Source organism: Bombina bombina, chromosome 5, assembly GCF_027579735.1.
Source record: "Bombina bombina isolate aBomBom1 chromosome 5, aBomBom1.pri, whole genome shotgun sequence".
In the NCBI taxonomy this organism is placed as follows: Eukaryota; Metazoa; Chordata; class Amphibia; order Anura; family Bombinatoridae; genus Bombina; species Bombina bombina.
Window position 1 is genome coordinate 123,113,631 of NC_069503.1, and position 26,214 is coordinate 123,139,844.

Consider the following 26,214-nt stretch of genomic DNA (forward strand, 5'->3'; position numbering starts at 1 on the left):
ATTTTAGACAAACATCTTCCTTGTTTGTTGTTTATTCTGGTAAAAGGAGAGGTCAAAAAGCAACTTCTACCTCTCTCTCCTTTTGGCTTAAAAGCATCATCAGATTGGCTTACGAGACTGCCGGACGGCAGCCTCCTGAAAGAATCACAGCTCATTCCACTAGGGCTGTGGCTTCCACATGGGCCTTCAAGAACGAGGCTTCTGTTGATCAGATATGTAAGGCAGCGACTTGGTCTTCACTGCACACTTTTACTAAATTTTACAAATTTGATACTTTTGCTTCTTCTGAGGCTATTTTTGGGAGAAAGGTTTTGCAAGCCGTGGTGCCTTCCATCTAGGTGACCTGATTTGCTCCCTCCCTTCATCCGTGTCCTAAAGCTTTGGTATTGGTTCCCACAAGTAAGGATGACGCCGTGGACCGGACACACCTATGTTGGAGAAAACAGAATTTATGTTTACCTGATAAATTACTTTCTCCAACGGTGTGTCCGGTCCACGGCCCGCCCTGGTTTTTTAATCAGGTCTGATAATTTATTTTCTTTAACTACAGTCACCACGGTATCATATGATTTCTCCTATGCAAATATTCCTCCTTTACGTCGGTCGAATGACTGGGGAAGGCGGAGCCTAGGAGGGATCATGTGACCAGCTTTGCTGGGCTCTTTGCCATTTCCTGTTGGGGAGGAGAATATCCCACAAGTAAGGATGACGCCGTGGACCGGACACACCGTTGGAGAAAGTAATTTATCAGGTAAACATAAATTCTGTTTTTTTGGTTTCAGTACTCTGGGCAGCAATTTTTTATTGGTGGATGAATTTATCCACCAATCAGCAAGGACAACCCAGGTTGTTCACCAAAAATGGGCTGGCATCTACACTTACATTCTTGCATTTCAAATAAAGATACCAAGAGAATGAAGAAAATTTGATAATAGGAGTAAATTAGAAAGTTGCTTAAAATTTCATGCTCAATCTGAATCGTGAAAGAAAAATTTTGGGTACAGTGTCCCTTTAAGATAATACGAATATATGTATCGATAATCTGTGAACTTTACTCACAATTACCTTGGAAGACACACAGCTTTTGCAACAAATACAACAATATAACACACAAGCATATAACCGCTATTAATCCAAGAGATATAATAACACTATGGCACAATTAAAAGCACTTGAAGATATTTGTAACAGAAAACTCACTTTTGAAGAAAGACAAGGTGAACTATCACCAAACCAATCACAACTATATGATTTAGGAAAACTTTTTCTCAGTATGGAAAATCTGAGTATAAAGGAGCTCAAACTATGGTATTAAATTATATACCTAGACAAATATATAAAATCAGCAATAATACAGAGGGGACTGCGAATGAAAAAATACCCCAATATTGATAAAGAAGCCCTTCTAAATGCCCTTTTCAGGGCAATGGGGAGCTTAGGTTTTTTTAGATAGGATTTTATTTGGGGGTGTTGGTTGTGTGGGTGGTGGGTTTTGCTGTTAGGGGGTTGTTTGTATTTTTTTTTACAGGTAAAAGAGCTGATTTCTTTGGGTCAATGCCCCGCAAAAGGCCCTTTTAAGGGCTATTGGCAGTTTAGTCTAGGCTAGGTTTTTTTTTATTTTGATAGGGCTATTAGATTAGGTGTAATTAGTTTAAATATTTGATCATTTCTTTTTTATTTTTGTAATTTAGTTAATTGTATTTAATTAATGTAATTTATTTTAATTGTAGTGTAATGTTAGGTGTTAGTGTAAGACAGGTCAGGTTTTATTTTAAAGGTAAATTTGTATTTATTTTAACTAGGTAGTTAGTAAATAGTTAATAACTATTTACTAACTAATCTACCTAGTTAAAATAAATACAAACTTAGCTGCGAAATAAAACCTAAGATGGCTATAATGTAACTATTAGTTATATTGTAGCTAGTTAAGGGTTTATTTTATAGGTAAGTATGTAGTTTTAAATAGGAATTTAGTTAATGATAGTAGTTTTTATTTTGATTTATTTTAATTATATTTAAGTTAGGGGTGTTAGGTTTAGGGGTTAATAACTTTAGTATAGTGGCGGCAACGACGTTGGGGGCGGCAGATAGGGGTTAATAAATTTATGTAGGTGGCGGCGACATTGGGGGTGGCAGATTACGGGTTAATAAGTGTAATGTAGGTGGCGGCGATGTCAGGGGCAGCAGATTAGGGGTGTTTAGACTCGGGGTTCATGTTAAGGTGTTAAGTGTAAACATATATTTTCTTTCCCCATAGGAATCAATGGGGCTGCGTTATGGAGCTTTACGCTCCTTTATTGCAGGTGTTAGGCTTTTTTTTTAGCCGGCTCTCCCCATTGATGTCTATGGGGAAATTGTGCACAAGTACGTAAAACCAGCTCAAAGCAGCGCTGGTATTTGTGTGCGGTATGGTGCGCAACCATATTGCCCGCTAACACAGGTTTTTGGAAAACCTGTATTAGCAGCTCTATTAAAGGTGAGCGGTGGAAATAACTTGCAAGTTATTACCCAGCCGCTCATAACGCAAAACTCGTAAACTGGCCGTTTTTTTCTGCACTGCTATCTGGCTCTTTCCTCCATTGCTTACAATGATGCACACCAGCCAGTAAGGGCGAAGATTTGCGTGAATGCAAGCGTGTTTCTAGACTTATGAAATATTCCTGCTGCATAGATTTTCCAGCAGTGATGAAGAGCTGTCTATATCAGCCGTATCTCTTGATTGTGACATGGATCAGAAGATTCTCTTAACTTTTGAATAGGGGCTGATGCCTTAAATGTATTTACTGTTTAATGTCCGTTTTTAATTTGGTGGAATGAGTTGGTGTCATGTGGGTGAATGAATATAGATTCTCTATTTTTATTTCATATCTGTTTGTTACTATTTGCTTATGGACATTATAACAGTGTTGGGTGTTTTATTAAATCAAACAATAATTTTGTATCATCTCATGTTTCCGTTTCCTTTAGGCTCTCTGTTCCCTTCTATCTCTAGGACAATCACTATAGTTAGTGTACATCAGCTTATTTCAGCAGAGCCAGGGGACCAGAATGGAGCAACAGTTGGGTAAGTTTTATTATTATTTTATTTTTCATGTTCATGCGTCGATAGTTTCTGCTGCACTGTACATTGTTTGCTATAAATAACGATAAGGCAGACTGTATATTGTTTACTATACAGATAAGGCAGACTGTATATTGTTTACTATAAATAAAGATCAGGCAGACTGTATACTGTTTACTATAAATAAAGATAAGGCAGACTGTACATTGTTTACTATACAGATAAGGCAGACTGTATATTGTTTACTATAAATAAAGATCAGGCAGACTGTATACTGTTTACTATAAATAAAGATAAGGCAGACTGTACATTGTTTACTATAAATAAAGATCAGGCAGACTGTATACTGTTTACTATAAATAAAGATAAGGCAGACTGTCCATTGTTTACTATAAATAAAGATAAGGCAGACTGTATACTGCTTACTATAAATAAAGATAAGGCAGACTGTACATTGTTTACTATAAATAAAGATCAGGCAGACTGTATATTGTTTACTATAAATAAAGATAAGGCAGACTGTACATTGTTTACTATAAATAAAGATCAGGCAGACTGTATACTGTTTACTATAAATAAAGATAAGGCAGACTGTACATTGTTTACTATACAGATAAGGCAGACTGTATATTGTTTACTATAAATAAAGATCAGGCAGACTGTATACTGTTTACTATAAATAAAGATAAGGCAGACTGTACATTGTTTACTATAAATAAAGATCAGGCAGACTGTATACTGTTTACTATAAATAAAGATAAGGCAGACTGTCCATTGTTTACTATAAATAAAGATAAGGCAGACTGTATACTGCTTACTATAAATAAAGATAAGGCAGACTGTACATTGTTTACTATAAATAAAGATCAGGCAGACTGTATATTGTTTACTATAAATAAAGATAAGGCAGACTGTACATTGTTTACTATAAATAAAGATAAGGCAGGCTGTACATTGTTTACTATAAATAAAGATAAGGCAGACTGTACATTGTTTACTATAAATAAAGATCAGGCAGACTGTATATTGTTTACTATAAATAAAGATAAGGCAGACTGTATACTGTTTACTATAAGTAAAGATAAGGCAGACTGTATACTGTTTCTCCAACATAGGTGTGTCCGGTCCACAGCGTCATCCTTACTTGTGGGATATTCTCCTCCCCAACAGGAAATGGCAAAGAGCCCAGCAAAGCTGGTCACATGATCCCTCCTAGGCTCCGCCTACCCCAGTCATTCTCTTTGCCGTTGTACAGGCAACATCTCCACGGAGATGGCTTAGAGTTTTTTAGTGTTTAACTGTAGTTTTTATTATTCAATCAAGAGTTTGTTATTTTAAAATAGTGCTGGTATGTACTATTTACTCTGAAACAGAAAAGAGATGAAGATTTCTGTTTGTATGAGGAAAATGATTTTAGCAACCGTTACTAAAATCCATGGCTGTTCCACACAGGACTGTTGAGAGGAATTAACTTCAGTTGGGGGAACAGTGAGCAGTCTTTTGCTGCTTGAGGTATGACACATTCTAACAAGACGATGTAATGCTGGAAGCTGTCATTTTCCCTATGGGATCCGGTAAGCAATTTTTATTCAGACAGTAAATAAGGGCTTCACAAGGGTTTATTAAGACTGTAGACATTTTCTGGGCTAAATCGATCATATTTACACATATTTAGCCTTGAGGAATCATTTAATCTGGGTATTTTTTGTAAAATAATATCGGCAGGCACTGTTTTAGACACTTTATTCTATAGGGGCTTTCCCTAATCATAGTCAGAGCCTCATTTTCGCGCCGGTATGGCGCACTTGTTTTTGAGAACAGCATGGCATGCAGCTGCATGTGTGTGGAGCTCTGATACATAGAAAAGTCTTTCTGAAGGCATCATTTGGTATCGTATTCCCCTTTGGGCTTGGTTGGGTCTCAGCAAAGCAGATTCCAGGGACTGTAAAGGGGTTAAATATAAAAACGGCTCCGGTTCCGTTATTTTAAGGGTTAAAGCTTCCAAATTTGGTGTGCAATACTTTTAAGACACTGTGGTGAAATTTTGGTGAATTTTGAACAATTCCTTCATACTTTTTCGCAATTGCAGTAATAAAGTGTGTTCAGTTTAAAATTTAAAGTGACAGTAACGGTTTTATTTTAAAACGTTTTTTGTGCTTTGTTATCAAGTTTATGCCTGTTTAACATGTCTGAACTACCAGATAGATTGTGTTCTGACTGTGGGGAAGCCAAGGTTCCTTCTCATTTAAATAGATGTGATTTATGTCATAAAAAATTTAGTAAAAATGATGCCCAAGATGATTCCTCAAGTGAGGGGAGTAAGCATGGTACTGCATCATCCCCTCCTTCGTCTACACCAGTCTTGCCCATACAGGAGGCCCCTAGTACATCTAGCGCGCCAATACTCCTTACTATGCAACAATTAACGGCTGTAATGGATAATTCTATCAAAAACATTTTAGCCAATATGCCCACTTATCAGCGAAAGCGCGACTGCTCTGTTTTAGAAAATACTGAAGAGCATGAGGACGCTGATGATATTGTTTCTGAAGGGCCCCTACACCAGTCTGAGGGGGCCAGGGAGGTTTTGTCTGAGGGAGAAATTTCAGATTCAGGAAAAATTTCTCAACAAGCTGAACCTGATGTGATTACTTTTAAATTTAAGTTGGAACATCTCCGCGCTCTGCTTAAGGAGGTGTTATCCAATTTGGATGATTGTGATTATCTGGTCATTCCAGAAACACTATGTAAAATGGACAAGTTCCTAGAGGCCCCGGGGCCCCCCGAAGCTTTTCCTATATCCAAGCGGGTGGCGTACATTGTTAATAAAGAATGGGACAGGCCCGGTATACCTTTCGTACCTCCCCCCATATTAAAAAAATTGTTTCCTATAGTCGACCCCAGAAAGGACTTATGGCAGACAGTCCCCGAGGTCGAGGGGGCGGTTTCTACTCTAAACAAGCGCGCCACTATACCCATAGAAGATAGTTGTGCTTTCCAAGATCCTATGGATAAAAAATTAGAAGGTTTGCTAAAAAAGATGTTTGTTCAGCAAGGTTACCTTCTACAACCAATTGCATGCATTGTCCCTGTCACTACAGCCGCGTGTTTCTGGTTCGATGAGCTAGAAAAGGCGATTATTAGTAATTCTTCTTCTTATGAGGAGATTATGGACAGAATTCGTGCTCTTAAATTGGCTAATTCTTTCACCCTAGACGCCACCTTGCAATTGGCTAGGTTAGCGGCGAAAAATTCTGGGTTTGCTATTGTGGCGCGCAGAGCGCTTTGGTTAAAATCTTGGTCAGCGGATGCGTCTTCCAAGAACAAATTGCTTGACATTCCTTTCAAGGGGAAAACACTGTTTGGCCCTGACTTGAAAGAGATTATCTCTGATATCACTGGGGGCAAGGGCCACGCCCTTCCTCAGGATAGGTCTTTCAAGGCCAAAAATAAACCTAATTTTCGTCCCTTTCGCAGAAACGGACCAGCCCCAAGTGCTACGTCCTCTAAGCAGGAAGGTAATACTTCTCAAGCCAATCCAGCCTGGAGACCTATGCAAGGCTGGAACAAAGGAAAGCAGGCCAAGAAACCTGCCACTGCTCCCAAGACAGCATGAGATGCGGGCCCCCGATCCGGGACCGGATTTGGTGGGGGGCAGACTCTCTCTCTTCACTCAGGCTTGGGCAAGAGATGTTCTGGATCCTTGGGCGCTAGAAATAGTCTCCCAAGGTTATCTTCTGGAAGTGATTCATCCTGTTCCATTAAGAGAACGAGGGATGGGGTTCTACTCCAATCTGTTCGTAGTTCCCAAAAAAGAGGGAACGTTCAGACCAATCTTAGATCTCAAGATCCTAAACAAGTTTCTCAAGGTTCCATCGTCCAAAATGGAAACCATTCGAAAAATCCTTCCATCCAGGAAGGTCAATTCTTGACCACGGTGGATTTAAAGGATGCGTATCTACATATTCCTGTCCACAAGGAACATCATCGGTTCCTAAGGTTCGCATTCCTGGACAAGCATTACCAGTTCGTGGCGCTTCCTTTCGGATTAGCCACTGCTCCAAGGATTTTCTCAAAGGTACTAGGGTCCCTTCTGGCGGTGCTAAGACCAAGGGGCATTGCTGTAGTACCTTACTTGGACGACATTCTGATTCAAGCGTCGTCCCTTCCTCAAGCAAAGGCTCTCACGGACATAGTCCTGGCCTTTCTCAGATCTCACGGATGGAAAGTGAACGTGGAAAAGAGTTCTCTATCTCCGTCGACAAGAGTTCCCTTCTTGGGAACAATAATAGACTCCTTAGAAATGAGGATTTTTCTGACAGAGACCAGAAAAACAAAACTTCTAAACTCTTGTCGGATACTTCATTCCGTTCCTCTTCCTTCCATAGCGCAGTGCATGGAAGTGATAGGTTTGATGGTAGCGGCAATGGACATAGTTCCTTTTGCGCGCTTTCATCTAAGACCATTACAACTGTGTATGCTCAGTCAGTGGAATGGGGACTATACAGACTTGTCTCCGAAGATACAAGTAAATCAGAGGACCAGAGACTCACTCCGTTGGTGGCTGTCCCTGGACAACCTGTCACAAGGGGGTGACCTCCCGCAGACCAGAGTGGGTCATTGTCACGACCGACGCCAGTCTGATGGGCTGGGGCGCGGTCTGGGGATCCCTGAAAGCTCAGGGTCTTTGGTCTCGGGAAGAATCTCTTCTACCGATAAATATTCTGGAACTGAGAGCGATATTCAATGCTCTCAAGGCTTGGCCTCAGCTAGCGAGGGCCAAGTTCATACGGTTTCAATCAGACAACATGACGACTGTTGCGTACATCAACCATCAGGGGGGAACAAGGAGTTCCCTGGCGATGGAAGAAGTGACCAGAATCATTCAATGGGCGGAGACTCGCTCCTGCCACCTGTCTGCAATCCACATCCCAGGAGTGGAAAATTGGGAAGCGGATTTTCTGAGTCGTCAGACATTGCATCCGGGGGAGTGGGAACTCCATCCGGATATCTTTGCCCAAATCACTCAACTGTGGGGCATTCCAGACATGGATCTGATGGCCTCTCGTCAGAACTTCAAGGTTCCTTGCTACGGGTCCAGATCCAGGGATCCCAAGGCGACTCTAGTAGATGCACTAGTAGCACCTTGGACCTTCAAACTAGCCTATGTATTCCCGCCGTTTCCTCTCATCCCCAGGCTGGTAGCCAGGATCAATCAGGAGAGGGCGTCGGTGATCTTGATAGCTCCTGCGTGGCCACGCAGGACTTGGTATGCAGATCTGGTGAATATGTCATCGGCTCCACCATGGAAGCTACCTTTGAGACGAGACCTTCTTGGTCAAGGTCCGTTCGAACATCCGAATCTGGTCCCACTCCAGCTGACTGCTTGGAGATTGAACGCTTGATCTTATCAAAGCGAGGGTTCTCAGATTCTGTTATTGATACTCTTGTTCAGGCCAGAAAACCTGTAACTAGAAAAATTTACCACAAAATTTGGAAAAAATATATCTGTTGGTGTGAATCTAAAGGATTCCCTTGGGGAAAAAGGATTATCTGCAAGTTCCTTGATGGGACAGATTTCTGCCTTGTCTGTGTTACTTCACAAAAAGCTGGCAGCTGTGCCAGATGTTCAAGCCTTTGTTCAGGCTCAGGTTAGAATCAAGCCTGTTTACAAACCTTTGACTCCTCCTTGGAGTCTCAACTTAGTTCTTTCAGTTCTTCAGGGGGTTCCGTTTGAACCCTTACATTCCGTTGATATTAAGTTATTATCTTGGAAAGTTTTGTTTTTGGTTGCAATTTCTTCTGCTAGAAGAGTTTCAGAATTATCTGCTCTGCAGTGTTCTCCTCCTTATCTGGTGTTCCATGCAGATAAGGTGGTTTTACGTACTAACCTGGTTTTCTTCCAAAAGTTGTTTCTAACAAAAACATTAACCAGGAGATAGTCGTGCCTTCTCTGTGTCCGAAACCAGTTTTGAAGAAGGAACGTTTGTTGCACAATTTGGATGTTGTTCGCGCTCTAAAATTCTATTTAGATGCTACAAAGGATTTTAGACAAACATCTTCCTTGTTTGTTGTTTATTCTGGTAAAAGGAGAGGTCAAAAAGCAACTTCTACCTCTCTCTCTTTTTGGATTAAAAGCATCATCAGATTGGCTTACGAGACTGCCGGACGGCAGCCTCCTGAAAGGATCACAGCTCCTTCCACTAGGGCTGTGGCTTCCACATGGGCCTTCAAGAACGAGGCTTCTGTTGATCAGATATGTAGGGCAGCGACTTGGTCTTCACTGCACACTTTTACCAAATTTTACAAGTTTGATACTTTTGCTTCTTCTGAGGCTATTTTTGGGAGAAAGGTTTTGCAAGCCGTGGTGCCTTCCATTTAGGTGACCTGATTTGCTCCCTCCCTTCATCCGTGTCCTAAAGCTTTGGTATTGGTTCCCACAAGTAAGGATGACGCCGTGGACCGGACACACCTATGTTGGAGAAAACAGAATTTATGTTTACCTGATAAATTACTTTCTCCAACGGTGTGTCCGGTCCACGGCCCGCCCTGGTTTTTTAATCAGGTCTGATAATTTATTTTCTTTAACTACAGTCACCACGGTATCATATGGTTTCTCCTATGCAAATATTCCTCCTTAACGTCGGTCGAATGACTGGGGTAGGCGGAGCCTAGGAGGGATCATGTGACCAGCTTTGCTGGGCTCTTTGCCATTTCCTGTTGGGGAGGAGAATATCCCACAAGTAAGGATGACGCCGTGGACCGGACACACCGTTGGAGAAAGTAATTTATCAGGTAAACATAAATTCTGTTTTACTATAAGTAAAGATAAGGCAGACTGTACATTGTTTACTATAAATAAAGATAAGGCAGACTGTACATTGTTTACTATAAATGAAGATAAGGCAGACTGTGCATTGTTTACTATAAATAAAGATAAGGCAGACTGTATACTGTTTACTATAAATAAAGATAAGGCAGACTGTACATTGTTTACTATAAATAAAGATAAGGCAGACTGTACATTGTTTACTATAAATAAAGATAAGGCAGACTGTACATTGTTTACTATAAATGAAGATAAGGCAGACTGTGCATTGTTTACTATAAATAAAGATAAGGCAGACTGTATACTGTTTACTATAAATAAAGATAAGGCAGACTGTGCATTGTTTACTATAAATAAAGATAAGGCAGACTGTACATTGTTTACTATAAATGAAGATAAGGCAGACTGTGCATTGTTTACTATAAATAAAGATAAGGCAGACTGTACATTGTTTACTATAAATAAAGATAAGGCAGACTGTACATTGTTTACTATAAATGAAGATAAGGCAGACTGTGCATTGTTTACTATAAATAAAGATAAGGCAGACTGTATACTGTTTACTATAAATAAAGATAAGGCAGACTGTACATTGTTTACTATAAATAAAGATAAGGCAGACTGTACATTGTTTACTATAAATGAAGATAAGGCAGACTGTGCATTGTTTACTATAAATAAAGATAAGGCAGACTGTACATTGTTTACTATAAATAAAGATAAGGCAGACTGTACATTGTTTACTATAAATAAAGATAAGGCAGACTGTATACTGCTTACTATAAATAAAGATAAGGCAGACTGTGCATTGTTTACTATAAATAAAGATAAGGCAGACTGTATACTGTTTACTATAAATAAAGATAAGGCAGACTGTACATTGTTTACTATAAATAAAGATAAGGCAGACTGTATACTGCTTACTATAAATAAAGATAAGGCAGACTGTGCATTGTTTACTATAAATAAAGATAAGGCAGACTGTATACTGTTTACTATAAATAAAGATAAGGCAGACTGTACATTGTTTACTATAAATAAAGATAAGGCAGACTGTACATTGTTTACTATAAATAAAGATAAGGCAGACTGTATACTGTTTACTATAAATAAAGATAAGGCAGACTGTACATTGTTTACTATAAATAAAGATAAGGCAGACTGTACATTGTTTACTATAAATAAAGATAAGGCAGACTGTATACTGCTTACTATAAATAAAGATAAGGCAGACTGTACATTGTTTACTATAAATAAAGATAAGGCAGACTGTACATTGTTTACTATAAATAAAGATAAGGCAGACTGTATACTGCTTACTATAAATAAAGATAAGGCAGACTGTGCATTGTTTACTATAAATAAAGATAAGGCAGACTGTACATTGTTTACTATAAATAAAGATAAGGCAGACTGTACATTGTTTACTATAAATAAAGATAAGGCAGACTGTACATTGTTTACTATAAATAAAGATAAGGCAGACTGTATACTGCTTACTATAAATAAAGATAAGGCAGACTGTACATTGTTTACTATAAATAAAGATAAGGCAGACTGTACATTGTTTACTATAAATAAAGATAAGGCAGACTGTAGATTGATTACTATAAATAAAGATAAGGCAGACTGTACATTGTTTGCTATAAATAAAGATAAGGCAGACTGTATACTGCTTACTATAAATAAAGATAAGGCAGACTGTATACTGCTCACTATAAATAAAGATAAGGCAGACTGTATACTGCTCACTATAAATAAAGATAAGGCAGACTGTATACTGCTCACTATAAATAAAGATAAGGCAGACTGTACATTGTGTACTATAAATAAAGATAAGGCAGACTGTATACTGCTTACTATAAATAAAGATAAGGCAGACTGTACATTGTTTACTATAAATAAAGATCAGGCAGACTGTATATTGTTTACTATAAATAAGAGAGATCAGGCAGACTGTATATTGTTTACTATAAATAAAGATAAGGCAGACTGTATACTGTTTACTATAAGTAAAGATAAGGCAGACTGTATACTGTTTACTATAAGTAAAGATAAGGCAGACTGTACATTGTTTACTATAAATAAAGATAAGGCAGACTGTACATTGTTTACTATAAATAAAGATCAGACAGACTGTATATTGTTTACTATAAATAAGAGAGATCAGGCAGACTGTATATTGTTTACTATAAATAAAGATAAGGCAGACTGTACATTGTTTACTATAAATAAAGATCAAGCAGACTGTATATTGTTTACTATAAATAAGAGAGATCAGGCAGACTGTATATTGTTTACTATAAATAAAGATCAGACAGACTGTATATTGTTTACTATAAATAAGAGAGATCAGGCAGACTGTATATTGTTTACTATAAATAAGAGAGATCAGGCAGACTGTATACTGTTTACTATAAATAAAGATAAGGCAGACTGTATATTGTTTACTATAAATAAGAGAGATCAGGCAGACTGTATATTGTTTACTATAAATAAGAGAGATCAGGCAGACTGTATACTGTTTACTATAAGTAAAGATAAGGCAGACTGTATACTGTTTACTATAAATAAAGATAAGGCAGACTGTATACGGTTTACTATAAATAAAGATCAGGCAGACTGTACATTGTTTACTATAAATAAAGATAAGGCAGACTGTATACTGCTTACTATAAATAAAGATAAGGCAGACTGTACATTGTTTACTATAAATAAAGATCAGGCAGACTGTATATTGTTTACTATAAATAAGAGAGATCAGGCAGACTGTATATTGTTTACTATAAATAAAGATAAGGCAGACTGTATACTGTTTACTATAAGTAAAGATAAGGCAGACTGTATACTGTTTACTATAAGTAAAGATAAGGCAGACTGTACATTGTTTACTATAAATAAAGATAAGGCAGACTGTACATTGTTTACTATAAATGAAGATAAGGCAGACTGTGCATTGTTTACTATAAATAAAGATAAGGCAGACTGTATACTGTTTACTATAAATAAAGATAAGGCAGACTGTACATTGTTTACTATAAATAAAGATAAGGCAGACTGTACATTGTTTACTATAAATAAAGATAAGGCAGACTGTATACTGCTTACTATAAATAAAGATAAGGCAGACTGTACATTGTTTACTATAAATAAAGATAAGGCAGACTGTACATTGTTTACTATAAATAAAGATAAGGCAGACTGTATACTGCTTACTATAAATAAAGATAAGGCAGACTGTACATTGTTTACTATAAATAAAGATAAGGCAGACTGTACATTGTTTACTATAAATAAAGATAAGGCAGACTGTAGATTGATTACTATAAATAAAGATAAGGCAGACTGTACATTGTTTGCTATAAATAAAGATAAGGCAGACTGTATACTGCTTACTATAAATAAAGATAAGGCAGACTGTATACTGCTCACTATAAATAAAGATAAGGCAGACTGTATACTGCTCACTATAAATAAAGATAAGGCAGACTGTACATTGTGTACTATAAATAAAGATAAGGCAGACTGTATACTGCTTACTATAAATAAAGATAAGGCAGACTGTACATTGTTTACTATAAATAAAGATCAGGCAGACTGTATATTGTTTACTATAAATAAGAGAGATCAGGCAGACTGTATATTGTTTACTATAAATAAAGATAAGGCAGACTGTATACTGTTTACTATAAGTAAAGATAAGGCAGACTGTATACTGTTTACTATAAGTAAAGATAAGGCAGACTGTACATTGTTTACTATAAATAAAGATAAGGCAGACTGTACATTGTTTACTATAAATAAAGATCAAGCAGACTGTATATTGTTTACTATAAATAAGAGAGATCAGGCAGACTGTATATTGTTTACTATAAATAAAGATCAGACAGACTGTATATTGTTTACTATAAATAAGAGAGATCAGGCAGACTGTATATTGTTTACTATAAATAAGAGAGATCAGGCAGACTGTATACTGTTTACTATAAGTAAAGATAAGGCAGACTGTATACTGTTTACTATAAATAAATATAAGGCAGACTGTATACGGTTTACTATAAATAAAGATAAGGCAGACTGTATACTGTTTACTATGCATAAAGATAAGGCAGACTGTATACTGTTTACTGTAAATAAAGATAAGGCAGAAACATTTAAAGTCTGAGAGAGTAGAAAATATTGCTGTGTTAATTTAGTCTGTGCTACCCTTAAAGTACAATTAGAAATAACATATTTCTAATATAACATATAACTTAATATTTCTCTTCCTTTTTTGCTATTTCTAAAGATAAGGCAGACTGTACATTGTTTACTATAAATAAAGATAAGGCAGACTGTACATTGTTTACTATAAATAAAGATCAGGCAGACTGTATATTGTTTACTATAAATAAAGATAAGGCAGACTGTACATTGTTTACTATAAATAAAGATCAGGCAGACTGTACATTGTTTACTATAAATAAAGATAAGGCAGACTGTATACTGCTTACTATAAATAAAGATAAGGCAGACTGTACATTGTTTACTATAAATAAGCCCCAAGGCAGAACATAGAGTGATCTGAGATGTCATCGCAGAAAATGCAGCATATCTGCAGAAAGAACAGGAACTGTTAGCACTTTAACTTTTCAGTGCTGCTCCACATTAGGCTGTTCTTTTTAAACAGAGCTGTTCTCTGGCTGCATTGTATAAGTTTTCCTTAACACCGTACATCCAGAGCAAAGTGCTGTTTGAAGTAGTGCTGCAAAGCAGCAGTGCATGGATTGTTTGGCTCTCAGATTTTTGCAAGCTCGTTCCTTAGCTTTTCACAGTCTGCAAAGCTGTATTTCTCTGACTGTAAGATGTTCGTATGAGAAATGCACCTTTTTTATTACTACATTTTTATGTTAGACTAAGAGAAAAGGAAACAAATTAATTCAAGAGACATTTTACAATTACTTTTTTTGTCTGCAGCTAATTTGCAATGCAATTTTCAACTACTGCACTAGATTATAAAACTTATATTAAATATTGCTTTATTCTCCAGTTAACCAACACATTGCAATTGATCTGGTGCTTTAGTGTAACTGACAAATTTACAATTTTTATCATTTAAAAATGACCTGCAGAAAAATTTTAACTAAAAAAATCTCATCACAGAAAGTGAAAAAAAGTTCTGCCTCTGGGTAAATAAAGATAAGGCAGACTGTATACTGTTTACTATAAATAAAAATAAGGCAGACTGTACATGGTTTACTATAAATAAAGATAAGGCAGACTGTACATTGCTTACTATAAATATGGAGAATCTCACAAGCCCAGAGAGAGATTTACAGAATCTCACAAGCACATAGAGCAATTTTATAGAATCTCACAAGCCCAGAGAGAGCGTTATAGAATCTCACAAGCCCAGAGAGAGCGTTATAGAATCTCACAAGCCCAGAGAGAGCGTTATAGAATCTCACAAGCCCAGAGAGAGCGTTATAGAATCTCACAAGCCCAGAGAGAGCGTTATAGAATCTCACAAGCCCAGACAGAGCGTTATAGAATCTCACAAGCCCAGAGAGAGCTTTATAGAATCTCACAAGCCCAGAGAGAGCTTTATAGAATCTTACAAGCCCAGAGAGAGCTTTGTAGAATCCCACAAGCCCAGAGAAAGCTTTGTAGAATCTCACAAGCCCAGAGAGAGCTTTGTAGAATCTCACAAGCCCAGAGAGAGCTTTGCAGAATCTCACAAGCCCAGAGAGAGCTTTGCAGAATCTCACAAGCCCAGAGAGAGCTTTGCAGAATCTCACAAGCCCAGAGAGAGCTTTGCAGAATCTCACAAGCCCAGAGAGAGCTTTGCAGAATCTCACAAGCCCAGAGAGAGCTTTGCAGAATCTCACAAGCCCAGAGAGAGCTTTGCAGAATCTTACAAGCCCAGAGAGAGCTTTGCAGAATCTCACAAGCCCAGAGAGAGCTTTGCAGAATCTCACAAGCCCAGAGAGAGCTTTGCAGAATCTCACTGTCAGGGTACCAGGAATCAGACAGACGTGAAGAGCAAAAATAATCACACCTTTTTATTATTAACAAGAAATAATAGAAAGTCCACAAGCAAAATGACAAGCCATTAGTCAAAGCCAGAGCTGGTAGTCAGACGAGCCGAGTCAGGAGCCAAATCGAGTAGTCAACCGATCAGGAACTAGGAAAACCGCAAAATCCGAAACAAGTTAGGGATCAGGAACCAGAAGGGACATCAGACATGTCAGGTAATATACAGGAACTGGAACACAGGAACTCACAAACAAATCTGAGACAACGCAAGGGCTAAAGCATACTGAACAGAGGCCCTTTAAATAATTAGTGTGACATCATAATCCTGGGACTGCAACCTGTCTCACACTGATGATGTTCACCAGTTTGGCCAAAAGAGGGCGCCCAGATGAGTGAGCAGCGTTACACACTCTGCAGCAGATTCAATGAGAGAGGTAACTAAAATGTCAGCCAGCTGCAAATAGCAAACAAGTACCCTCCCCTCAACGACCCCTCCCAGCAGGAGGACAAAAGGCTTATTGGGAAAACGGGCATGGAAGGCACTGAGGAAGGCAGGAGCATGGACATCAGAGTAGGGAACCCATGAACGCTCCTCTGTAACATCTCCAGTGAACCAAATACTGTACTTGGCCCCTGGACATACGAGAGTCAATAATGCTGCTGACCTCATATTCTTCATGGTTGTCAACAGGGATAGGACGTGGATGAGGCAACACAGGGGTAAACTGATAACATTGGAGATGCGCATTGCAGGAGGAAGGTCGAGCGTAGGCAACAGGATTGACCTGTCAGAGTATACGAAAAGGACCAACATAATGGGGAGCCAGTTTATTGGACGGCACACAAAGGTTGAAGTTGCAGGAGGACAACCAAACCCTCTCACCAACCTAGTAGGAAGGCATGGGCAGACGCCTACGGTCAGCCTGGAATTTTTGGTGCTGCAAAGACTGATGAAGGCAATCCTGAATCTGCACCCACATGGAACGGAGTTGCCGGAGATGCTGCTTCAAAGCCGGAATACCCTGAGACATGAACGAATCGGGCAACAAGGATGGTTGAAACCCATAATTCGCCATGAACCGGGATAACTGTGAGGAAGCATTAATAGCACTATTATGAGCGCTAACTGCCCAAGGTAACAGTTCAGACGAATTATTGGAGTGATCTGAGAAATGGCAACGGAGGAACTGTTCCAGAGCTTGATTAGACTGTTCCACAGTACCATTGGATTGACGGTAATATGCCGAGGAGAAGGAAAGCTGGATCCCCATTTGAGCACAAAACGAGCGCCAAAATCTGGAGACAAACTGGCTACCCCGGTCCGACACTATCTCCTTGGGTAACCCATGTAAACGGAAGACCTCCCGGGCAAAAATTGAAGCAAGCTCTTGAGCGGTAGGCAGCTTCTCCAAGGGAATGCAATGTGACATTTTAGAAAAACGGTCAACCACCATAAGGATAACAGTATTGCCATTGGAAACAGGGAGCTCGTCAATGAAGTCCATGGAAAGATGTGTCCAAAGACGCTCACCATTAGCAATAGGTTGAAGAAGACCCACAGGAAGACGTTGAGGTGTCTTATTCTGTGCACAAACTGAGCAGGAGGCAACATACGCAGCAACATCAGAACGAAGACCTGGCCACCAGAATTGTTGAGTGACATACCAAATCATTTGTTTCTTGCCTGGGTGACCTGCGGCTATAGAATATTGGTAAGTGTGCAATAGTTTAGTTTGCAGATTCTCGGGTACAAAGTACTTACCAATAGGTTTCTCTGGAGGCGCATTGGTTTGTGCAGCCAGGATCTCCTCCCCCAAGGGAGAAGTTAAATTAGTACGTATGGTGGCCAAAATATGGTTGGGAGGTATAACTAGAGTAGGTACATACTCCTCCTTGGACAGAGGTAAACATTGTCAAGAGAGGGCATCAGCCCTAACATTCTCACTACCAGGCAGGTAGGAGACCACAAAATTACACAGAGACAAACATAGCGCCCATCTGGCCTGTTGGGGCGACAAATGTTTTGCTTTGGATAGACAAGTTAAATTATTGTGGTCAGTAAGAATGAGCACTGGTACGCTAGTACCCACGAGAGGGTGCCTCCATTTTTTGTGTGCCAAAAGTATGACCAGTAATTCCCTGTTGCCAATTTCAGAATTGCAGAAAGGCAGGACTGGAGCGGCAGCAAAGGCAGTCTTAAGACTATCAAAGGCCTTAATGGCAGTAGGTGACCAATGGAGTGGATCATTCTCTTTACGGGTCATGTCTGTTATAGGTTTGACCAAGAAAGGAAAGCTATTAATAAACTCTCTATAGTAATTGGTGAAGCCAAAAAAACATTGAATAGACCAAAGACCAACTGGGCGAGGCCACTGCAGAACTACAGACAACTTGTCAGGATCCATGGAGAACCCTGCAATGGAGATTACCTAACCTAGAAAGATTACTTGAGTCTGATGGAACTCAAATTTCTCGAGTTTACAATACAGGCCGTTCTCACGTAGTCTCTGAAGTACCTGTGTGACATCAAAATGATGAGCCTCAAGTGTTGGTGAGTGTATGAGGATGTTGTCTAAGTACACCACAACACACTTTTGCAACATATCTCATAGGACATCCGGAATAAATTCCTGCAAAATAGCAGGAGCATTAAATAGGCCAAAGGGCATTACAAAATATTCATAACGCTTGCTCCTGGTGTTAAATGCTGTTTTCCATTCCTGGCCCTCCTTGATCCTAATTAGATTGTACGCTCCTCTCCAATCAGGTTTAGAAAAGACCGTAGCTCCCTTGAGGCAGTCAGAGTTCTGTAATGAGCGGAATAGGGTAAGCATTCATAATGGTAAGACGATTAAGACCCCTATAATCGATGCATGGTCTTAACTCGCCACCATTTTTCTTCACAAAAAAGAAGCCCCAAGCCAGCCCCCTCACCTATCGTAAGATCGGTGAGGAGGAGGCAACATATCGGCACGCATCTTGTCAAAAACGTCTAGGAACTCTCGGTACTCCTCAGGCAATTAAGATACCGAAGAACGGCACAGGACTTTGTCTGGTTTCCGAAGACAAGTAGAAATACTTTGTGGAGATAATGACAAAATTTCGGACCTACGCCAGTTGAGACTAGGATTGTGCTTTTGGAGCCAGGGATAACCCAGAACAACCGGGAAAATGCAGAGAGTTTATCACCTGGAACTGGAGGGTTTTGAAATGGAGAGCCCCAACAGCCATGGATAACTGAGCGATTTTGTGAGTAACGAGTGCGGGCTGCCATCAATGGCCTCAATAGCAAGTGGAACGGACCGATGCAATAAAGGAATGGAGTGCTGTGATACAAAAGCATTGTCAATTAAATAGCCCGCAGTACCGGAGTCAACAAGAGCCTGGGTGACTATGGAGGAGTCCACCCAAGAAAGGATAACCGTGACCAAAGGTTTCTCCTTTAGCGGTTCCGGGGACAAGGATAAACTACCCAAGGTATGCCCCCGACAAGACCTTAGGTGTGAGCGTTTCCCGGCAGTGTAGGACAAGACTTTAAAAAGTGGCCCTGTAACCCACAATAGAGGCAGAGCCCCTCCCTCCTCCTAAAGGCCCTCTCCGCCACGGAGAGATGCGTGAATCCCAACTGCATTTGTTCAGCAGTACCTGGTGACTCAGGACCAGGAGGCATGAGAGTAGAGGGAGGCATGGGTGGGAATGAAAACGTAGGAGACAACAGAACAGGAGGCTTCCGCAAGCGCTCCTTGAAAGAGGGCCTCTCTCTGAGTCTGATGTCAATTAGGATTAAAAAAGAAACCAAAGCCTCGATCGTCTGGTAAATCTCTGGCAGCAACTTCGTCTTTAATCGCATCAGAGAGCCCATGAAAGAAGGCGGCAACAAGGGCTTCATTGTCCCAACCTATCCTCTGTGGCAAGCGTACGGAACTCAATGGCATACTGAGCAACAGATCTCGTACCTTACTGAATGGACATTTCGTTTGGCAGCAGAGGAGGAGCGAGACGGAACATCATATACCCTTTGAAAGGAGGCCACAAATTCAGGGTAATTAGAAATCACAGGTTTATTAGTCTCCCACAAGGGATTAGCCTAAGCAAGAGCTGTGTCAGAGAGTAAAGAGTTGAGAAATCCCACCTTAGCTCTGTCAGAGGGAAACGCCTGAGGTAACATCTCAAAATAAATGCCCACCTGGTTCAAAAACCCTTTGCACTGATTAGGATCGCCTCCATATTGCTGAGGTAGAGGTGCAAAACCGGACATGTTCCTGGTAGAATTGGGTGCATCAGCGGAAACGGGAGCAGCCATAACTTGTGGGACACTTTGATCCAAATGTGCAGTGCGAGTCCGAGTTTGCAGGGCTAGTGCATATTGATCCAAGCGGTGATCCTGTTCATCCATCCTGGAACTGATGGTGGGTAAAGGTGGATTATAAGCACCATCAGGATTCATGGCATAATGTCAGGGTACCAGGAATCAGACAGACGTGAAGTGCAAAAAATAATCGCATCTTTATTAATAATAAGAAATAATAGAAAGTCTACAAGCCAAATGACAAGCCAGGAATCGAAGCCAGAGCTGGTAGTCAGACAAGCCGAGTCAGGAGGCAAAGTGAGTAGTCAGACGAGCCAGGATCAGTAACTAGGGAAAACAGCAAAGTCAGGAACAAGCCAGGGACCAGGAACCAGGAGGGACATCAGACAAACCAGGTAATACACTGAAACACAGGAACTCACAAACAAGTCTGAGACAACGCAAGGGCAAAAGCATACTGAACAGAGGCCCTTTTAAATAATAAGTGTGACTTCATAATCCTGGGACTGCAACCTCTCACACTGATGATGTTCACCAGTTTGGCCATAAGAGGGCACCCAGATGAGTGAGCAGCGTTACACAGATTCAGTGAGAGAGGTAAGTAAAATGGCAGCCAGCAGCAAATAGCCAACAAAGCAGGGTAAAACCCTAACACTCACAAGCCCAGAGATAGCTCTATATAGTGTCACAAGCCCAGAGAGAGCTTTATAGAATCTCTCAAGCCCAGAGAGAGCTTTATAGAATCTCTCAAGCCCAGAGAGAGCTTTATAGAATCTCTCAAGCCCAGAGAGAGCTTTATAGAATCTCTCAAGCCCAGAGAGAGCTTTATAGAATCTCTCAAGCCCAGAGAGAGCTTTATAGAATCTCTCAAGCCCAGAGAGAGCTTTATAGAATCTCTCAAGCCCAGAGAGAGCTTTATAGAATCTCTCAAGCCCAGAGAGAGCTTTATAGAATCTCTCAAGCCCAGAGAGAGCTTTATAGAATCTCACAAGCCCAGAGAGAGCTTTATAGAAGATCACAGGCCCTTGGTTCTTAGTAAAGTTTGATTTAAAGGGACAGTCAAGTAAAAATTAAACTTTCATGATTCATATAGGGAATGCAATTTTATTTTTTTCATTTTTTAATTTTTTATTGGTAATCCATATGGGGGTACAGAAAGAAAAGGAATAAGGTTTAGAGCAATGATTACATATTAGGGGATACGCTACAACCAAGCTTTTAAAATCAGACCAATGAGAAAACAATAAAGAACAAAATGTAAGGCCTTGATCCCGGTCTCGTTGTAAGTATATAGATAATTCATAATAACCTCTCCCCTAAAACAGAACAGGAATATTTGAGCCAGAATAGATCCATCTCTAGTTCTGGCAAGGCATAGCATTGTACCCTAAAATGAAACCTAAACTCGTCTTGTTAACCCCTTACTGGAAACCAAAAGAAAAGGTTTTTCCTGTTTTTTAAACAAACAGCTGCAATCAAATTGGTTTTCAAAGTCAGATAGAATAAATCACAGCTACAAACAGAGGGGTCAATGATTCTACGAAGATAAGACGCTTAACACAGACAAAAAAAACGACAAGACAAAGAACAAGAAACATAAAAACAAAACAAAACACACAAAGAGAAAAACAAAAAAAAAACAACCCCCCCCCCCCAATTTATACGAGAAAGGGAGGGGAGGGTAGTCTAATTTCAGCTTCCGGGGAAACCCCGGCGATAAGGTATGCTTAGAATTTACCATATTCCTAGTAAAACAAGTTCACTATCTTTAAAAGGATAAATTATGTATTCAATCTCACTGGAAGGAAGTGCTTTGATAAATTGTGACCATTTGGAAAAGAAATTCTTTATATCTTGATCTTTTTGCAAGTTAGTATCCAATTGCTCAATGATACATTGCTTTTTTAAACAATTTTTGACCTCAGTTAAGCTCGGGATGGCTTTTAATTTCCATTTCTTTAAAATCAAATATCTAACCGCGAGGATAGCCATACTTATAATTTTGCTAATATGGTATGGTGGCGTGGGGTCATCAGCAAAGAATACTATCCTCCTGGGGGAAAATGTGAAAGAAGGGACCTTGACTATGTTATTAAGCCAAAATTGAACTTTTAACCAGAAGTTGTGGATTTTTGGGCAGTCCCAAATCATGTGCATCAGGCCAGCGGATGGATATGAACATTTGGGGCATTTATTGAACCCCAAATTCCTACATTTAGAGCCTTTCTCAGGAGTGAAGTAAGTCATGTGGAGAAGTCTTAAGTGTGACTCCCTCCACGTAGCTGAGAGAGTAACCCGGAGAGTTTCCTGAATCGAAAAAGTGAGAAGAGCTGGGTCCAAAGAGTCCTGTTGGAGCAGAAGGGACCATCTATAGTAGAGTTTCTCCAAAACATCAGGGCCTTTAAGAGCAGACAAAATTTGATAGATGTAAGAGATTGATGTGAGCCCGTTTTTAAATAATATCAGCCACTTTTCTAAGTCTCCCAGAGACCATTCCCATCCGTAGTCAGTTATCTGCTTGAGAGCAAAATGTCTCACCTGCAAATATGCAAAGAAATTATTATTAGGAATAGCGAACTCCTGTTTGAGAGAATCAAAAGACTTAATGCATCTCCTCTCGAAATCTAATACTTGTTCCAGTCTTACCAGGCCTAGTGATGCCCATTTGGAGAATACAGCTGACTGTACGCTTGCTACAAACTGGAGATTATTCAATATTGGGAGATGTCTTGAGACTTCAGTATTTATATGAAGAGCCGAGCCAATCTTTCTCCAAGTGGAGAGTGGATTATAGATGGAGCTCATCTTCTTTATTTCAATAGGGATTATTTTACTATTACAATGAGTCAGTGCTACTAATGAGTAGGGATGTATCATGTTACTCTCTAGTTCCCCGCTTGTAATATAATTACTATTAGAAAGCCAGTCTACCATGATTCGTGCCAGAAATACTTGATTATATAGACGAAGATCCGGTAGAGAAAGTTCTCCCTGATCTCTCGGTACAGCTAATCTAGCTAACGAGATTCTGGGTCTTCTCTTCTGCCAGATAAATACTCGTAAGGCAGAATTAAATGAAGTAACGTCTTTTGTTTTAAGAAGCAAGGGAGTATTCTGAAGGACATAAAGAATTCTGGGGAGGAGAGACATTTTGTACAAAGCTATACGGCCCGACATTGATAGTGGGAGATTTTGCCAGTTTTTTAGCGCTTCTTTAACGCTAGCTAGCACTGGAAGTATATTCAATGAGTACCAATTTTCCGGATTAGCCGATATCCAGATACCTAAGTATTTAAAAGAATCCTGAACAATTTTAAAAGGGATAGATATAGGTGAGTTTTGGGTTTGTTTAATCCAAAGAAGTTCTGACTTTGCAGAATTGACAGAGTATCCTGAGAAAGATCCAAATTTTTCAATTATAGAGAGGAGTTTTGGAATGTTTCTTTGTGTATTTGACATATATATTAATACGTCGTCAGCATAAAGTGCAGTGTGCAAGACTTTTCTATTGATCTTAATCCCTTCAATTTGCTGACGAATTTGATTAGCAAGAGGTTCGATAGCTAGATCAAAGAGAAGCGGAGAGAGAGGGCACCCCTGCCTCGTACCTTTTTTCTAATTTTATGGCCTGAGTGGGGGAGCCATTAACTATTATTTTCGTATAAGCATTCTTATATAGATTATTAAAAAAAGTCAGAAAGTGACCTGACAATCCAAATTGTTGTAAGATAAATGCTATATGATCATGATGAACCGAGTCAAATGCCTTGCCTGCATCTATTGATAAAATTGCCAGGTCAGGGGTACCCTCTCTAGCCACCTCTCGCTGTCCCTCCCCTGATTTGAAATAGTCTATTACAAGAAACACTTCCCTTATTTTAGCTGAGGAGTTGCGTTTCTTCAGGAAACCAGCTTGTTCCTCGTGTATGATACTAGGCAAATGAGATTGAAGCCTATATGCTAGTATTGATGACAAAAGTTTGTAATCCGTGTTGAGAAGCGCGATTGGTCTATAGGACTCTTTTTCAGCTGGATCTTTACCCTGTTTAAGAATAAGGGAAGTGAATGAAGCCACAAAATCAGGGGAGGGGGTGTTACCTTTGATGTAGAGATTGTTAAAAAGTGAAGTTAAGTGGGGTATTATTTCTGGCATTAGAATCTTATAAAATTCATTTGGAAGGGCATCTGGTCCCGGAGTTTTATTAAGAGTGAGCTTCTTTATTGAAGCGGATACTTCAATCTCTGTTATCGGGGCACAGATCTGATCCAATATTTGAGAAGTTAACTTTGGAAAATGCGTTTCCCCCCAGAATTCCTCCCTTTGTTTAAAATCAGAAATCTTATGTGCATATATGGATTTAAAATATTCAGTAAAGATATCGAGGATTTCTTCGGCTGTCTTATAAATTTTGCCTTCATGGCAAAGTGAACTTATTAAGGGAGAGGCCCTGTCGCGACTAACCAGATTCGCAAGAAGCTTCCCAGTTTTGCTCCCAAAGCGATACAATTTTGCCTGCATCTTTAGGTCTTTCTGGGATGATTGGTAGAGAAGGAATGAATCTCTTTCACGCAATGCAGTTGTATACTTCCTCCAGTTCTCAGATGATTTCAGTAATATATAATGATTATAAGTATTTGTAACTGATTTCAGTAGTTCTTTTTCTCTTACCTTAAGTTTTTTTGTCCTTGCTATGGTGTACGCTAGAATTTCGCCTCGCAGGACCGCCTTAGCTGCCGGTTTAGTAATGTATTCACGATTAAATAATGAAAATTCACGATACTTGGCTATGAGCCAATTTTTAAACTTGTTATCTGTGGCTAAATAGCGAGGAAACCGAAAGCCCGTATTTCTTAAAGAGGTGGGGCTTAACTGAAACTGCAGAGAGATTGGCGCATGGTCCGAAATAGTGATTGGAAAGATTTCTGCAATTATGTTAGAGTTAGAAAGCCTATCATCGAGCAAAAACAGATCTATCCGTGATAGTGATTTATGGGCCCTTGAGTGGCAAGTAAAATCTCTGGCTTCAGGATTTTTCAGTCTCCATATGTCAGTAATCTTTAAATTATGTGAAATTTTATTAAATAGCTTTGTTTCCAGATTATCTCTTTTAGTTTTTATAATGTGGGAACTTTGCCTGAGTCTATCTAGAGGATGCTTTGGGGCCATATTAAAATCACCACCAAGAACTAGGTAGCCTGCTGCACATAACATGAGCCTGTTTTGAAGAATGTCCCAAAAGGAGGAGTTGAAAACGTTTGGGGCATAAACATTACACAAAGTAAAGAGAATTTTATTAATTTTAATCTTTGCAATAATGTACCTTCCTTCTTGATCTGTATCTACCTGTATGATCTCATAGCAGAGTTTTTTCCCCAGGAGGATTGCCACTCCGCTCTTTCTGTTAGAGGAGGCAGAAAATATTACCTCTTTAACCCAAGAGGCTTTTAATTTAAGCACCTCTTCAGCTTTTAAATGAGTTTCTTGAAGGAAGGCCAGATCAGCATAATTCTTCCTCAGAAAAGTTAATATTGCCTTTCGTTTAATGGGTGAGGTAAGGCCTCCTATATTCCAGGAAATTAATTTAAATTTATTATCAATAGCCATATGAATTTAAAAAATATTGAAATATTGGGGGAAAAGGAAAAAAACAAAAAAAAAAAAACAAAACACAACAAAACAATACAAAAACACCCCCCCCCCCGAAAAACACAAAATCACAATTAAACATAAAACATTATCCCATTCCAAGCAAGCTGCTGGGGGAAGTTTACCCCAACTTCCCCTCTTCTCTTGATTTTCTGGTATTCTGATCATTGTACAGTGCTTATGATATCAACCTAACTATATTATTGTACTTGTCTTTAGCCTTTACCCGAGGGAAATATCTCCTCAAAAAATTTAACTGCATCTTGTGCCGAGTCATAATAAAATGTGTTTCCCTCCCTCTGTATTTTTAATTTTGCTGGATAGAGTAAGGTTGCGCGTATGCCTTGGTTTAT

The 26,214-nt window shown here is 39.4% G+C and overlaps 1 protein-coding gene across 1 annotated transcript in view; it reads left to right on the forward strand.

Moving 5' to 3' along the window:
• The first annotated feature begins 2,956 nt into the window (after positions 1–2,956).
• LOC128660060 (oocyte zinc finger protein XlCOF6) overlaps positions 2,957–26,214 on the forward strand; it is an 86,026-nt gene continuing 62,768 nt past the window's right edge. The window contains exon 1 of the mRNA XM_053713658.1: positions 2,957–3,064. Coding sequence (XP_053569633.1) covers positions 3,049–3,064 — 16 coding nt within the window. The 5' untranslated portion in view covers positions 2,957–3,048. The remainder of the gene's footprint in view (positions 3,065–26,214) is intronic.